The sequence below is a fragment of the Malus sylvestris genome, chromosome 2 (genome assembly GCF_916048215.2).
Source record: "Malus sylvestris chromosome 2, drMalSylv7.2, whole genome shotgun sequence".
Classification (NCBI taxonomy): Eukaryota; Viridiplantae; Streptophyta; class Magnoliopsida; order Rosales; family Rosaceae; genus Malus; species Malus sylvestris.
Window position 1 is genome coordinate 21,046,269 of NC_062261.1, and position 16,329 is coordinate 21,062,597.

The 16,329-nt window shown below is 38.2% G+C and overlaps 1 protein-coding gene across 1 annotated transcript; it reads left to right on the forward strand.

The window, feature by feature from the left end:
• The first annotated feature begins 12,534 nt into the window (after positions 1–12,534).
• LOC126613708 (scarecrow-like protein 6) lies at positions 12,535–15,546 on the forward strand. The gene has a single exon (XM_050281286.1). It carries the CDS (start codon positions 13,104–13,106, stop codon positions 15,354–15,356), a length of 2,253 nt encoding a protein of 750 aa, XP_050137243.1. The 5' UTR covers positions 12,535–13,103; the 3' UTR covers positions 15,357–15,546.
• Positions 15,547–16,329: the final 783 nt, after the last annotated feature.

The window sequence follows — 16,329 nt, forward strand, 5'->3', positions numbered from 1 at the left end:
TTCAAAAGTTCCCTACATGACATCATAATAGAGATGCAATCAAAGATCATTACGTTTAATGAAAATCATAAGCATTGACAAAGCACTTGCAACTATGACATCATGTCACTCATGCTAGGAATTGAACTTAACACGATCGTTTATAAGCGACCTTCACTACATGTGAATATAAGTTTGTAACAATTATGTGAAACTTCCTTATATTCTAGCAACGGATTTATGCATGCCAATTTGTCGACCCTTAATTAACAAATACAAATAAGTTATCAATCAAATAGTTAAGCCAATTGCATTCACGATTCAAGAGTTCATAACTGGAATTTATCAAATTATATTGCGCACATAATCATGGCTTTGAAATCACCCCTAGCCAAGAGGGGTTTAGCCACTCATATTTACAACAAAACGAAAAGAAATGAATTTAAACATTAAAAACAAAAGAAAGAAAACACCTAAATGCTTCAACGATCCAAGTTGGACAACAAGCACGTCCAAGCACTTTCCTTCCCTTCCTTTGCTACGGCACAAGGTGTTGGTGAGTGTTTGAAGGTTAGTTTATATGGAGGAATGGATGTGAAGATGAATGGATGTGTTTGGATGAAGGTTGTGTTGAATGCGGCAAAGAGTGGAGAATTATGTAGATGATGTGTGTGTGTGTTTTGGATTGATGTCACCCATGATGAAGGGTGGATGAATGTATTTATAGGCTAGGGAGCGGATGTAGTGGGTGGTGGTAATGAGTGGATGTAGTGGTAGGTGAATGTGTTGGGTGGTTGAAATGAGTGGATGTAGTGGTAGGTGAATCTGTTGGGTGGTTGTAATGAGTAGATGTGTTGGGTGAAATGAGTGGATGTAGTGGTAGGTGAATGTGTTGGGTGAAATGAGTGTGCTAAAATGGTTATTTATAGGGAGAGGATGATGCACAAACTTCAAATTTCGTCCATTCCTTTTGCTCCAAGCATATGTTATCCATTCCATGCCCAAAAATGCTCCAAAATGCTCCAAAATGCACTTCTTTACCACATTAACCCTTTGGACCTACAAACACATGAAAATAGCTTAAAATACTAAAATAACTACGAACTAACAACATAAATGACAAGAAACAAGCTAACTAAGTCGTATAAATATGCTCCTATCATGGTGGCAGTTCCAGCTCTTCTAGTGAAGGATTGAGTACTAATATGCAGAAGATAGGTGGTAGATTCACTAGAGGCCCTAGGTTCTAGAGGCAGTGAGATTTTGGTGGTTCAGGTGGATCTGGTGCCCCCTTATGCCGCAGGTGTAATAATCGGCATTTTGGGAAGTGTAGGAGAAGCAGCAATGAATGTTTTACTTGTGGACAGATGGGTCATAGAGCTGCCTAATGCCCTCAGAGTCAGCAGAGACCCCAGCAGCCTTCTTTCTCACCACCTGCACCGACCCAGCAAGCTTCCGGATCTGGTGGTTATTCTCAAACTGGACGAGGAGGTGCCTACCACTATTAGGGCGACGCCGCTCCTTACACCTCAGGACAGCAGCAATACTCTCATGATCTTTAGTATCAGAGTGGGTATCCTCAGTATCAGGGAGGATCTATATTTTATCAGCCACATTCAGCCGGTAGATCTCAGTGGTACCAAGGGGGACAGCCCCAGCAGGGAAAGATTGCTGTTAGTAGTGTAGGATCTTCGAGGCAAACGACAGCAGAATCAGGGGCGTATCCATAACATGTCACTGCAAGATGCCCAGAATAATCTAGATTTAATTATGGGTACGTTAAATATTCTTGGTTATTTTGCTAAAGTATTGATTGATTGTGGTGCTATACATTCTGTTATTTCTCATACATTTGCTCAAGTGACACAACCTCATCCTACACCTCTAAGTTATAATTTAGAATTTTCTATGCCTAGAGGGGATATATGTTTTGTGGATCGGGTATATCCAGGATGTCCAGTGATAGTAGAGGATATTATTATGCCGGCTAATCTTATGTTGTTGGATATTATGGATTTTGATGTGATTTTGGGCACTGATTGGTTGCACTATAATCGTGCCAAGATAGGTTGTTATGGGAAGACATTCACATTTCATTGTCCTGGATTACATGAAGTTACATTTGTAGGAGAGCCTAATGGGGTGAGGCATGGTATTATGTCAGCCATGAAAGCAAAGAGACTGTTGTCGAAAGGTTGTCAGGGATATTTGGCTCATGTGGTGTTGAATGATGATGCTCCTAGTAGTGTGGAGGATGTTCGTGTGGTCAGATATTTTTCGGATGTATTCCCTGAGGATTTTCCTGGATTGCCCCCAGATAGAGAGGTGGAGTTTGTTATTGATCTGTTTCCAGGTACGAATCCTATATCTTTGACTCTTTACAGAATAGCTCCTGCTGAATTAAGAGAATTGAAAGTACAGTTGCAAGAGTTAGTGGATAAAGGTTTTATTCAGTCGAGTACGTTACCTTGGGGAGCTCCAGTGTTATTTGTGAGGAAGAAAGACAGAACTTTGAGGCTATGCATTGATTACAGGCAACTGAATCGGGTAGCCATTAAAAACCGTTATCCATTGCCTCGTATAGATGATTTATTTAATCAAGTCAGAGGTGCCTGTGTATTTTCTAAGATTGACTTGAGGTCGGGTTACTACCAGTTGAAGATTAAAAATGAAGATGTCCCTAAGATCGCATTCAGGACTCGATATGGTCATTATGAATTTCTTGTGATGCCATTCGGGTTAACTAATGCACCAACAGCTTTTATGGATTTGATGAATCGAGTATTCCAGCCATATTTGGACAGGTTTGTTATTGTCTTCATTGATGATATTCTGGTATACTCTAAGTCTAATGCTGAGTATGCTAAACATCTGAAGTTGGTGTTGAGCAGTTTGAGGGAACACCAGTTATATGCTAAGTTTAACAAATGTGAATTTTGGTTGAATCAAGTGGCATTTTTGGGACATGTCATTTCTGCTCAAGGCATTCAAGTGGATTCTCAGAAAGTGGTAGCTGTGGAGAATTGGAAGCAACCTCGAACCGTTACTGAAGTACGGAGTTTTCTTGGCTTAGCAGGTTATTATAGACGGTTTGTTAAGGATTTTTCAGTGATTGCCTTCCAATGACGAGGTTGACGTGAAAGGATGTTAAGTTTGAGTGGGATAATAAATGTGAGCAAAGTTTTCAGCAGTTGAAGTACTATCTCACTCATGCTTCTGTTCTATCACTTCCAAATGATAGCAATAATTATGAGGTTTATAGTGATGTTTCTCTTAATGGTTTGGGTTGTGTATTAATGCAACATGGTAGGGTGATTGCTTATGCTTCGAGACAGTTGAAACCTCATGAGAAGAATTACCCTACACATGATTTGGAGTTAGCAGCTATCATCTTTGCCTTGAAGATTTAGAGACATTATCTTTATGGTGAGAAATGTAAGATCTTCACAGATCATAAGAGTCTTCAGTATTTGTTTACTTAGAGAGATCTTAATCTTCGACAGCGGAGGTGGATTGAGTTACTTAGTGACTATGATTGCACGATTGAGTATCACTATGGTCGTGCAAATGCAGTGGCGGATGCACTTAGTAGAAAGACTCCAGCCACACTTAATGCCATCTATGATTGTCATGTTCATCTCTTAGCAGATTTGAGGTCCATTGGAGTGGAGTTAGGAGTGGAAGATCGAGAAAAAGCTTTGCTTGCTAATTTTTCAAGTCAAGCCAATTTTAATCAATCGGGTGCTTGAGGCTCAAATGAATGATGAAGAGACCCAGGAAATAATTCAAGCAAGAAACCAAGGCAAAAAGAAAGATTTTGAGATTCGGGAAACTTATGGCATGCTTGTGCAGGAAAGCAAGAATGTATGTGCCGAATAATGCAGAGTTAAAGAAAGAAATTTTGGATAAAGCACATATTTCGGCATATGCGATGCATCCAGGAGGTAATAAGATAAATCATACCATTAGACCATTTTATTATTGGCCGGGTATGAAAAGAGAAATTGTCGAATATGTGAGTAGGTGTGCCATTTGCCAACAGGTTAAAACTGAAAGAAAAAAGTCGTTTGGGTTAATGCAGCCACTTTCTGTTCCATAGTGGAAATGGGAAAATATTACTATGGATTTTGTGTACAAGCTTCCTCGCACATATAATGGTTATGACGACATTTAGGTGGCAGTTGATCGGCTTACGAAGTCAGGACATTTTTTTTCCAGTGAGGGAGAAGTATTCGCTAAGCCGATTAGCTAAGTTATTTATATCACAGATTGTGAAGTATCATGGTGTGCCAGTTAATATTATCTTGGATTGGGATCCTAGATTTACTTCCAAGTTCTGGATAGCATTACAGGAAGCTCTTGGTACGAGATTGCTTTATAGTATGGCATATCATCCTCAGACAGATGGACAATCTGAGAGGACCATTCAGACATTAGAGGATATGTTGAAATCTTCAGTGCTGCAGTTTGGAGATAGTTGGCATGATTGTTTGGATTTGATGGAGTTCACCTACAACAACCGTTATCATTCGAGCATTAGTATGGCACCGTTTGAGGCACTTTATGGGAAATATTGTCGTATGCCTCTATGTTGGTCAGAAGTTGGCGAAAGAGTTTTAGTGGGCCCTGAGATTGTGGATGTGACTACTCAAAATGATCAGGTAATTAAGTCTAACCTGAAGTGGCCCAAGATCGACAAAAGAGCTTAGCAGACAAACATACCACTGATCGGAAGTATGATGTAGGCAATTGGGTATTCCTGAAACTATCACCTTGGAAAGGTGTTGTACAATTTGGAAAGAAAGGAAAGTTGAGTCCTAGGTACATTGGACCATATATGATCACCGAGCGAGTTGGTGAGGTTGCTTATAGGCTTGAGTTGCCTCCAGAGTTGTCCAAGGTGCACAATGTATTTCATGTTTCAATTCTTCAACATTATGTTTCCGATCCTTCACATGTGATTCCTCAACCCTTGGAAATCAATTTGGACTTGACTTATGATGAGGAACCAGTGACTCTGTTGGATTGGAAGGATAAAGAACTGAGGAACAAGACAGTTCGTTTGGTAAAAGTGTTATGGAGAAATCATCCAGTGGAAAAAGCTACGTGGGAGACAGAGGATAGGATGAGAGAGATGAATCCACGCTTGTTTTATGATTATTAGTGGATGTATTGGTTGTATGTAATTTCGAGGATGAAATTTTATAAGGTGGGGAGATTATCACAGCCCGTCCCGAGAAATAATTGTTATTGATGTGAAAAAACTAGTTTACCCTTGGATATATAAATGTGTGGTGCGTGATTTGTTTTGAGATGGATTAATTAAGCTTCTCCTAAGTTTTTGGAACCACTTAGGAACTAAGAAGCTTTGGTTGTGATTGGATTGTTGGCTAATTTTGGACCACACACATTACTCCTCCCTTATCTCTCTCTTGGTTTCACTCTCTCTCTCCTTGCTATACGTGCGAACAAGGGCAAAAACACCTCAAACCTCACAGATCGAAGATGAAAGTGTTCGTGAGGACCATACGAGTTCAAAGGTATCAATTTCAAGTAAGGGAACCTTCGATTTCACGTGGAAACCCTAGCCCCGATTTTGGTCACTATTCATGTGGACGTAAATATGTTGGTTTTAGGGAATTTCAAGATCATAGAGAGCTTTAGGAGGTCCTAAGGAGGCTCGGGGAGGTTTGTTGGATAAATTTGGACGTCGGGATAGCTAGTTTCGAAGTTGACCGGATTATCAAGCTTCCTCAGGTAAATTCTAGTGGATTTCAAGGCTTAAAAATAGTATAACGTGATTCTACATGTTGTTAGCTTTCCAATGGTTCAAATTTCATGAAAAATGGTTGAAAAACGAGTGAGAATAGTGGGTTTAAAGTTTTACCCAATTTCCCGACGACTCGCAGGAGAAGATGACGGCATATTCCGTCAGTTTGGATGAAATATGCTGACGTGGTCAGTCATTTTTAACGGAATATGTTAGGTTTTAACGGAATATTCCCTAACGGTGGTTAAGGAATCTGTCAGGTTTGGCCGCGCTGGAGGTGCGTTTTACCGTGTCCTTGTCGGCGCGTGGTGGTGCATGGGAGCTCGAAAAATTTATCTAAAATTTTAAGGATGATCCTGAGGTTGTGTAGGTCAATTTGGTGTATTCATATACCCATTTTGAGCAATGTATGAGAAGTTATTAGCTAGTTTTGCCTATGTGCTTTAAAATAACATTTTTATAGTTAATTCGCATATAGTTGAGACTTATCCCGAGGACGAGCATATCCAAGGGCGACTCGGGGTTACGACCCGTCGACATATCAGTAAGTGGGTTTTTGTTTTCAGTATATAATTCTATACTTGATATATTTCCCAGAAATGCATTTTTAAGGAAAGTATGCTTATAAATAATATGCCAAATGCTTTTATATTCTGAATATGCATTTCATGGTTGCATATATATATATATATATATATATATATATATATATAAATGTGGTGTTGTGGAGGCACAGGTAGGTTCAGGTAAGTTATGTTTGATTATGTGAATCATCGGTGATGTGATATGTGAAATGATGTTGAGCTCATAAAACTGCACCTAGGGTGATTGAGATTTAGCCAGAGATATGAAGTACATGCCTGTTTATTTACGTCACCTCCCGCACTATATGCTCATATTGGATCTAACTTAAGTGCACAGTCTTGTCGTACAGACCTTATTCATGGTTCTGACTCGTAGATGACTAGTGATTTATCGCTCGGCTATTATGAGAGAATATAATTAAGCATAATTATATTACACCCAATCTTGTCATACAGACCCTTTTTTATAGTTCCGACTTATGTGCAGTACATTGTCGTATAAGTCATTGTAGTGACTCCGGCTAGATTGACTTTTGAGCTATGATTCAGCCGTACAGACTACCACAGGGGTTCCGGCTAACATATCATATTTCTATGAAATCATTCTTACCTGGATTGTTTACTTTGTTATATTTTGGCCTGGCATACATATGAATATGATTATGTGAAGCATGAATTGTTATGATTTCAAATATATATATATATATATATATATATATATATATATATATATGCTTATATCTTGATTCTGGGAAAATTATACATGTTTTACAGAGAGGGGTTAGATATGTTGATAAAGAAAATGATTTTGTAAAACATTTGTTTTTGCCCACTCACGTTTTCTGTTTTGCGCCCTTCCAGGTTTTAAGTAAGCTTGTTGTTGGTGGCTTGAGGACGTCGGCAGTTCTGACTTATCCAAATAATAGTGAGACATTCTTGGTACTGTATAACTAGTACTTGTCCTACTGGACTGCACCTAGACTTTATGCTCTGATTAGGAGTGTTTACTGTTGTAACTAACTCCTATCACTATCTGTTTAGTAGTGCACTCTAGTAATTCGGTTTTTAATTATTCGTATAATTCTTATCTTTATTGCTTCTGCACTGTGGCCAGCATGTCTTGATCTCGATCGGGGTGTGTCATGAAGTGGGTTCCTTCCCGCTCACCAGCGCACTCTGATATTTAGGCACTCTTAGGTTTAAATTTGTTCACATTTTTCCACATCATTGCACTTTATGGCTTCGTCACCTTCCAGGTGTCGGCCAACGCAGCTCGATTCAGAGTCCTAGTAGACATTCCGGGTCGGGGTGTGTCACTAGGTATTAATAACATCATTAATTATTTCAATAATAAAATATTTTTATTTCTAAATATATTCATTTAATGTTAAAAATGTTACAATTAGTATATTTATATTTATGGCTAAATTTTTTATCATATATTTTTATTTTTAGTTTGTACTCATTTTTAATTTGCAACCCTTTTTTAATTTGTATCAATTTTCTTTTCAGTTTTAATTTGTACCCATATATTAATTTCTTTTTGTGCCCATATTTTATAAAGTTTTATTTGTATTTGTACCCATATTTTTTTATTTATATGTATCCATTTTTAATTTTCATTCTTAAATATATCAATTTTTTATATGTAAAATGTACCCTTTTTTTATATATAAAATATATTCAATTTTTTTTTCTAATCCGTTTTTAAACTTAATTATATGGGTACATTCTTTTTTCTTTAATTTGAGAATATATCCATGTTAAGTTTAATCGAATAAATTTACTAATTTTATTAAACCTAATATCTTCTTCTCCTTTTTTTATTTTTTTTATTTTGAAGAATGTACCCATGTTTGATACAATAATTTTTTGGTTAATTTTGATGAATGTACCCATGTTTATATATATACACACACACAATAGTATATTTATATTTTAATACTTTTAATCCCACAAATTATGGTTTTTTATTTAAAATATCATTAATATAAACAACTATAAATTTCAATTTTTAATTTAAAAAATATGGTAACGTACATAGAAATAAATTATCATATTAATTTCACGAACTTGGATCCAAAATTGAAAACCGACAAGGTTTCAGTCAAAGAATATTCATAACTAGGGACCGCATCCAATGTCTCCCTTTGTGGGATTAAAAATATTAAAATATAAATATACTATTGTATGTGTGTATATATATAAACATGGGTTCATTCATCAAAATTAACCAAAAATTATTGTATCAAAACATGGGTACATTCTTCAAAATCACAAAAAAAAAAAGAAGATATTAGGCTTAATAAAATTAGTAAATTTCTTCAGTTAAACTTAACATGGATACATTCTCAAATCAAAGAAAAAAGAATGTATGTAACGACCAGTCCCCAATTTTTACGATTTTTATAATTTTAAAAAGTGAATTTACAAAAATGCCCTTCGAGACAAAGTGTTGACTCATGTTGTCTGCTATGTTGTGTCACGTAAGATTCATTTTCTTGGTGTATCCTTGTAGTAATCGTCGCTACGGACGCGTGGCGCAAATGGAGCGCAATTTGGAGTTATAACAAAGGAGATATTAACATTTAAAGTCGGGGGCATTTTAGTAAACTAATTAATTTCAAGAAAATTCCAGATTTTTGGAGAAAAATCTGGAATGCCACGTGTGTGGCCCAGATTAAAAAAAAAGTAATGGGCGGTGCAAATGGTGTATAAAGAAGAGAAAGGAGGGATGAACCGACTAGTGAGAAGAGGAGAGAGAAGAGGGTGACCAATGGGTGAGGAGAGAAAGGAGGAGAAATGAGAGAAGAGGGAGGCACGAGATTAGGATCCCTCGCCCATCAACCCGTGCGACCCAACTTGTCGAGCAGTTTTCCGACGAAATGAAACCTCCCATCTCCCTTACATGATTCCACCACCTCTTATCTTCCATTTCCACCCAAAATTAGAAGAAATTTGGGTGTGAATTTGTGAAAAAATCAACGGCGGGTCTACGGGCTCATGATGGCCATTCCTCAAACCCTGAAGCTAAATCATTCATTTATGACCATCAAAACACTCATCTGGAGTTCTGGAACAACGCCCAAACAAGTTTAGGGGCATTGGAGCTGCTATGAGGACGAATTAAGAAGCACCATGTACACCCTTTATAGGGTTCTGGCGGGTTTGGATGAAATTGAGGCTTTTCCAAGCTGAATTGGCCTTAATCATATGTATAGGAGTTGCTCTACTCACTGAGATCTTCATTTATGTGAATTTTGAGAATTTTTATAAATAGTTGATTTTTCCGGCAAGTTAAGGCCGCCAGCAGCCACCTACGTCAGCGCGTGCGGCGGCGCGTAGGCCGAGACGTCTCCTGACCTTCCTAGGTTAAATTTGAATACCCTGATTCCATTGTTAAAGTCCGATTGACGAATTTCCATCATTTGAACGTAGTTCCATTAAGGTCCGCCGCTTGATTATTATAGCAATCGACAATCCGACCGTTGGATTGTCACCAAACTTTGATATGTTGTAGTATGTAATATTTGAGGATATTAGAAACTTATGAATCGGGAATTTGAAGTACGAATCTTCTCGAATAGGATATGTAATTTACATGTTCTATTGACAAGAATTCTAAGACATGTTTTGACAATTGTTCTAGGCGCCGATCGTTTGTGACGCCTTGATGTTTGTGCTAGGGAGTTGGAGCGCGAACTTCAGGTGAGTGGGCTTTTGGTTTTCTATATATACATATATATGTTTTCCATTTTCCCAGAAATTGTTTTAAATGGATTTACGTTTTAAATGCCATGTCAATTTCATTACATTGTAGTATATGCATTAGTATAGATCTGCATATTATTGCATGATACTGCGGATGCCCAGGTAAGCTTCAAGGGAGTGCATATTGATGATAGTGATTGCAGTGTGTATGGTTATGTTTAGATGCATTTAGTGCTCATTATCCTACACCCCGGTGTTAGTGTTCCCTCCCATGGCCAGGGCACAGTTCTTCACGTGATGTTCACCTCCCGCACCGCACTCTCACCTTGGATCCAAGTTTGGTGCACAACCCTGTCGTACAAACCACATTAGGTTCCGACTTGTAGGTGACCCGCGATTATTCGCACAACCTTCACTTGATTGTAACACTTAAGCATATCTATTTACACCCAACCTGTCGTACATACCACATTAGGTGGTTCTGACTCATGTGAGGGAATTGGTTAATGAGCTATAGGTTCAGCCATACAGGCCACGTTAGGTGATTCCGGCTGTCATATCATTTTACATTGATTTATTTCACCTGGCTTACATATTTCATTGTTGAAATGCTATGACATGGCATACTTGGTTTTTATTGCCTTTGTGCATTGTTTTTACGTATATACGTAGTATTATTTTCTAGGAAATTATACGGGTTTTATGGTGAGGGGTTATTATTTTTGGAAAAGAGAAATGGTTTTCAAAAAGCTTTATTTTTGCCCACTCACGTTTTCTGTTTTGCGCCCCTCCAGATTTTAGATGTTGAAGGTTTGTGTCAACGAGGATTTGTGACGAATCTCAATATATGTGGCTACCTCTGAAGGTATGATCCTTACCCACACTACTGTACTTTAATTATGCTCTGACCTCGCGTGTGAAATGGGTTAATTCCCGCTTACAGCGCACTCTAGTCTTTAGGTACTTTTAGGCTTAAATTTATTCACATTTTTCACATCACTATACTTTATGGCTTCATCACCTTCCAGGTGTCGGCCAACACATATCGATTTGGAATCCTAATGGACAATCCGGGTCGAGGTGTGTCAATGTACCCATATAATTAAGTTTAAAAATGGATTAGAAAAAACAATGAATAGATTTTATATAAAAAAAAATGGTACATTTTACATATAAAAAATTTACATTTAAGAATGAGTACATTTTAAGATTAAAAATTTGAAAAAAAATTACATGAATGGTACATATAATTAGCATGGGTACATTTAGCAAAATTAAAAATGGGTACATATAAATAAAAAAATACGGGTACAAATACAATAAAACTTTATAAAATATGGGCACAAAAAGAAATTAATATATGGGTACAAATTAAAACTGTAAAGAAAATTGGTAACAAATTAATATATGGGTACAAATTAAAACTTTAAAATCTCATTAATATAAACTACTATAAATTTCAATTTTTAATTTAAAAAATATAGTAACGAACATAGAAATAAATTATCATATTAATTTCAGGGACTTTGATCAAAAATTGAAAACCAACAAGGTTCAGTAAAAAGATATTTATAACTAAGGACCGTATCCAAAGTCTTTCATTATTTTTTCTAGAACTCATGTCGGATTTCAATGCAATATCAATATTTTCCAACCAAGTAAAAAAAGTAAAGTATTACATCATTAGTGTTTTTGTATCTAGACCAAAAATTCATTCAAGTATTTTCTGCATAATTTTGTCTAGTTTGTAACGATCAATATTTGTTTGTCAAGATAAATATGAAAAATTACATGTCTAGTTCATTTAATTATGTGAACATTTTCGTTCTGCTTTTTGTATATTCTTTTGCTGCTGTAAGAACACCAAAATACCAAAAGGAGTAAAAACGCCTCCCAAATCGGTGGATAACTATCTTGGCAGCTTCCGCTCGCCTTGTCTGAGTGCAAACTAAATCGGACCACCCCTTCAATCCCGCCTCATTCATGTGTCCTGATATGGATCACTTCATTCCAACATTATTTGCCATCCAATTGTTCAAGAATTTTTTGAATTAAAATTAATTAAACTGTCCAAAAAATTTAAGAAAAAATCGAATAACTAAAACCAGTTAGATTTTTTAAATAATAAAAATTTATAATACACAAACCACCACCTTCATATCTTTATTTTTAGAGTGAGTAATTGACACGTCAACTATTTTATTTATTTATTACAATTAGCAAGTAATAACGTGATTTAGATTTACTTTTGACGAGAATCAAATTTAAAATTTGTGGACCGTAGTATTAAATGATTAATAGTGAGCTTGATAGGGTTTGCGGTTGGCATTTACGCGTGATGCATGCGAATGGGTTTGAAGGGAGTGACAGTAACCCTAGTCCTTAGCACGAGTTAGATAACTACATCTACAGACAAAAGCCACATAAAAAAAAAAATTAAAAATTAAAAATTAAAAAACAAAAGTTAGAAAACGAGAGAGAGAGAGAGAGAGAGCACTTTACCACTTTTATATGTTGCACGCATCCACATAGCAGAAACAGAAGGAAGACGAAGTAGCACTACTCCCCCAACCTCAAGGCTCAAGGCAAACCAGAAGCAGCGGAGGAGAAAGAAAGAACAAAAAAAAAAAAAAATCCCACAAAAACGCCTAAACCCACACAGACAGAAGAAATGAAGAAAGAAGATGGTTCCAAAAGTGGGTGTCTTGAGCCCCGAGGCCTGTTTGCTTCAAATGCAAAAGCTTTTTCTGCAACAACAAAAAGCTACCAGAACAGCAGAAGCCGCATCAGCAGCAGCTAAAAGTGCTTTTGGGTACTGAGAGATTTCGTTTCAACAGCTGAGCATGTACTTGGGTAGTCTCTGTTTGACCCAGAATCTGGACTAAAAAACCAGAAAAAAATGAGTTTTTGATTTTGGGGTTTGTAGCATTGAGCTCTCTTGGGTTGTAAATTTGAGTTCAACCTATTTGATTTTGTGGGTTCTGTTGGTTTTGAAGAAAAACTGGAGATTTTTGGGTTTTGTGGTTTGAGGAGATTTGTAGGAGTGTTGATTTTGTTAGATGAAGGCCATGCCCCTACCCTTTGAGGAGTTTCAAGGGAAGGGGGTGCTAGATTTCTCTTCTGTTTCTTCTTCTTCTGCCGCTGCTGCTTCAGATTCATTTCTTTCACCGCCGCCACCGCCCCCGCAAAAGTGGATTCACCGCCACCACAGCAGCAAAGAGAATTGCTATGTGGGCAGTACTGAGCCCACCTCTGTTCTCGACACCAGAAGAAGCCCAAGCCCGTCCACATCCTCCTCAACACTGTCTTCCTCCCACGGCAGCGGAGCCAGCGGTGGCTCGACAGACACAACCACTGCGGCGGGGGTCGAAAACCCATCTCAAACACCCTTAGAGGAACAAAAATGTGGGCCGCCGCTTGGCATGGAGGACTGGGAGAGCGTTCTGTCTGAGTCCCCCGGTCAAGACCAGTCCATCCTGAGGTTGATTATGAGTGACATCGAAGACCCGTCTTTCGGATTGAACACGCTGCTGCAGAGTTCAAGCGGCTCACATCATCACCACCAAAATTTGGAATTCGGCGTCGGAGGGTTTCAGGATGTGGTGGATCAAGGTGGAGGATACGGCGGCGGATTCGAACTCGATAATCATTCTGGGAGTTTGGTTAGCCCCTCTCTGCATGCAAGTTTTGGTCCTGATTTTAGTTTCAGTAATAATGCCTCAAATGTTGAGGCCCAGAGCAGCAATGGGAGACCAAACCCTGCAATGTTCTCTGCTTCAATGAGTAATCCTTTTCCGGTTTCGCTATCTTCCGGCATGTTTCAGCAGCAACAGAACATGGGTTTGGATGAGAAGCCTCAGATTTTGACTCCCCAGATGGTAATTAACCAAAACCAAACTCAGTTTACACAGAACTCAGCTATGTTTATGCCTTTGACAGATGCCCAATTGCAAGAGCACCACCTTCTCTCACCGCCTCCGTCGAAAAGGCTCAATTCTGGTGGATTTGGACCCGGTTACCTGGTCCAAAGGGTACCGTTTTTGAATCCCGGGCAAGAGCTATTGGTTCGGGCTCAGCAGCAGCAGCAGCAGCTTCAGTTTCTTCCTCAGGACCTTCAGCGGCAGAGGCCAACAATGCCGATGGCAAAGGAGAAAATGATGAGCCCGGCAGAGGGCGGTAAAGAAATGATGAACCAGAACCAGCGGCAGCAGCAGCTTCAGCAAGCAGTAATTGACCAGCTTTTCAATGCAGCAGAGCTGATCGAAACAGGAAACCCGGTACTCGCGCAAGGGATATTGGCGCGGCTCAATCACCAGCTCTCTCCCATTGGTAAGCCTTTTTCAAGGGCTGCTTTTTACTTCAAGGAGGCCTTGCAATTGCTCCTTCACATCAACACCTCTAGTAACTCCTCCTCGGCTTTGTCGCCTTTTAGCCTCATTTTCAAGATTGGTGCTTATAAATCGTTCACTGAAATCTCGCCTGTTGTCCAATTTGCCAACTTCACTTGTAACCAAGCCATCCTTGAAGCCGTGGAGGGCTTTAAACGTGTTCATGTTATTGATTTTGATATTGGCTATGGCGGGCAATGGGCTTCTTTCATGCAAGAAGTTGCCTTGAGAAATGGGGGTGCATCTTCTCTTAAAATGACTGCATTTATATCGTCTTCCGCGCATGATGAATTTGAGGTTAGTTTCACTCGAGAAAACCTCAAACACTTTGCTAGTGAGCTCAACTTGGCATTCGAACTTGAACTTGTGAGCCTTGAGTCGTTGAACTCTGGTTCGTGGGGATTACCTCTTCATGCTTCTGACGGCGTGGCAGTTGCTGTCAATCTCCCGATTGGCTCCTTTTTGAGTAACCCTTTATTGCTTCCATTGATCTTGCGCTTTGTTAAGCAGCTTTCTCCCACAATTGTGGTCTCTTTGGACAGAGGCAGTGACCGGACCGATGTTCCATTTCCTCACCAAATAATCCAAGCCCTCCACTCTTATTCCGGCCTGCTTGAATCAATAGATGCTGTCAATATAAACCCAGATGCACTGCAGAAGATTGAGAGGTACTTGCTCCAACCAGGCATTGAAAAGATTGTAACGGGTCGCCATCATTCCCCTAAAAGAACACCTTCGTGGAGGACACTGTTTTTGTCATCTGGGTTCTCACCATTGACATTCAGCAATTTCACCGAGTCCCAGGCCGAGTGCTTGGTGCAGCGGACTCCGGTTGGGGGGTTCCACGTCGAGAAGAAACAGTCTTCGCTTGTTCTCTGCTGGCAGCGCAAGGATCTCATATCTGCCTCGGCTTGGAGGTGCTGAAGAACCAGCATTTTGAAGTTGGTTCTACCAATTCATAACTTACTGCTTTAGTTTTGGAACTCTTTCGGTTCTCTTCCTTGATTCCGCAACTATGCCCTAATTGTCTATGGTGCTGTAGTAGGCCTTTTGTTTCCAATGAAGAAACCAAACATTTAAAGTAATTCAATGGCTTTGTACAGTTTTATTTTTATTTTTATTTTTTTATAATTTATTTTTATTTTTTATTTTCAGTTTCTTACTTTAGAATTTGGGTATTTCTATATATTCTGGTGTTTTTCATAAGGATGGTAATGTTCATTCACTCATTTTTTTATCTTTCACATCCTTGTTAATTTTTGAATATTGACATCTTCAATTCAGTTGATACAATGACGGGAAATTGATAAGGGTGTGTGAGAAGCAAAAATGGATGTTACCCTTCACACCCTTGTTAATTTTTGGATATTGACGTCTTCAATTCAATTGATACAATGGCGGGTAATTGATGACGAGTATAACATCCTTCATTTCCAAAAAACCAGAAAATTAGAAGAAAAAATAATCTAATTAGATAACGAGTATAACCTTCAAATTTGGTACCCATCGTTCATGTTCATGATCAATAAAAGTTGAGAGTTTTATAGCTAACAATGGTATCCAACTTGACAACTGCTAAGACCATCTTCAACTCATGGTATAAAGCTTAAAATATAAGCTTTAAAACCCCTTCAAACGATCTCCAACCATTGGCCTAAATTAAGCCTTGGGAATAAAATATATCTTCGGGCTAAATTTCTCCAGAATTTAATTATGCCTTAAATTATTCTAAACCCACCAAGCTGTCATATTTCAAATCTTTTGTTGTTGTTCTTTTTTACTTATAATCTAACAGCTGTGATCAAATGAGATCAAATCAAATGCTAAAAAAATATATTTGATGATCCAAAATTAAATCTAATGTCTAAAATAATTAAGAAAATTATTAAATCAAATT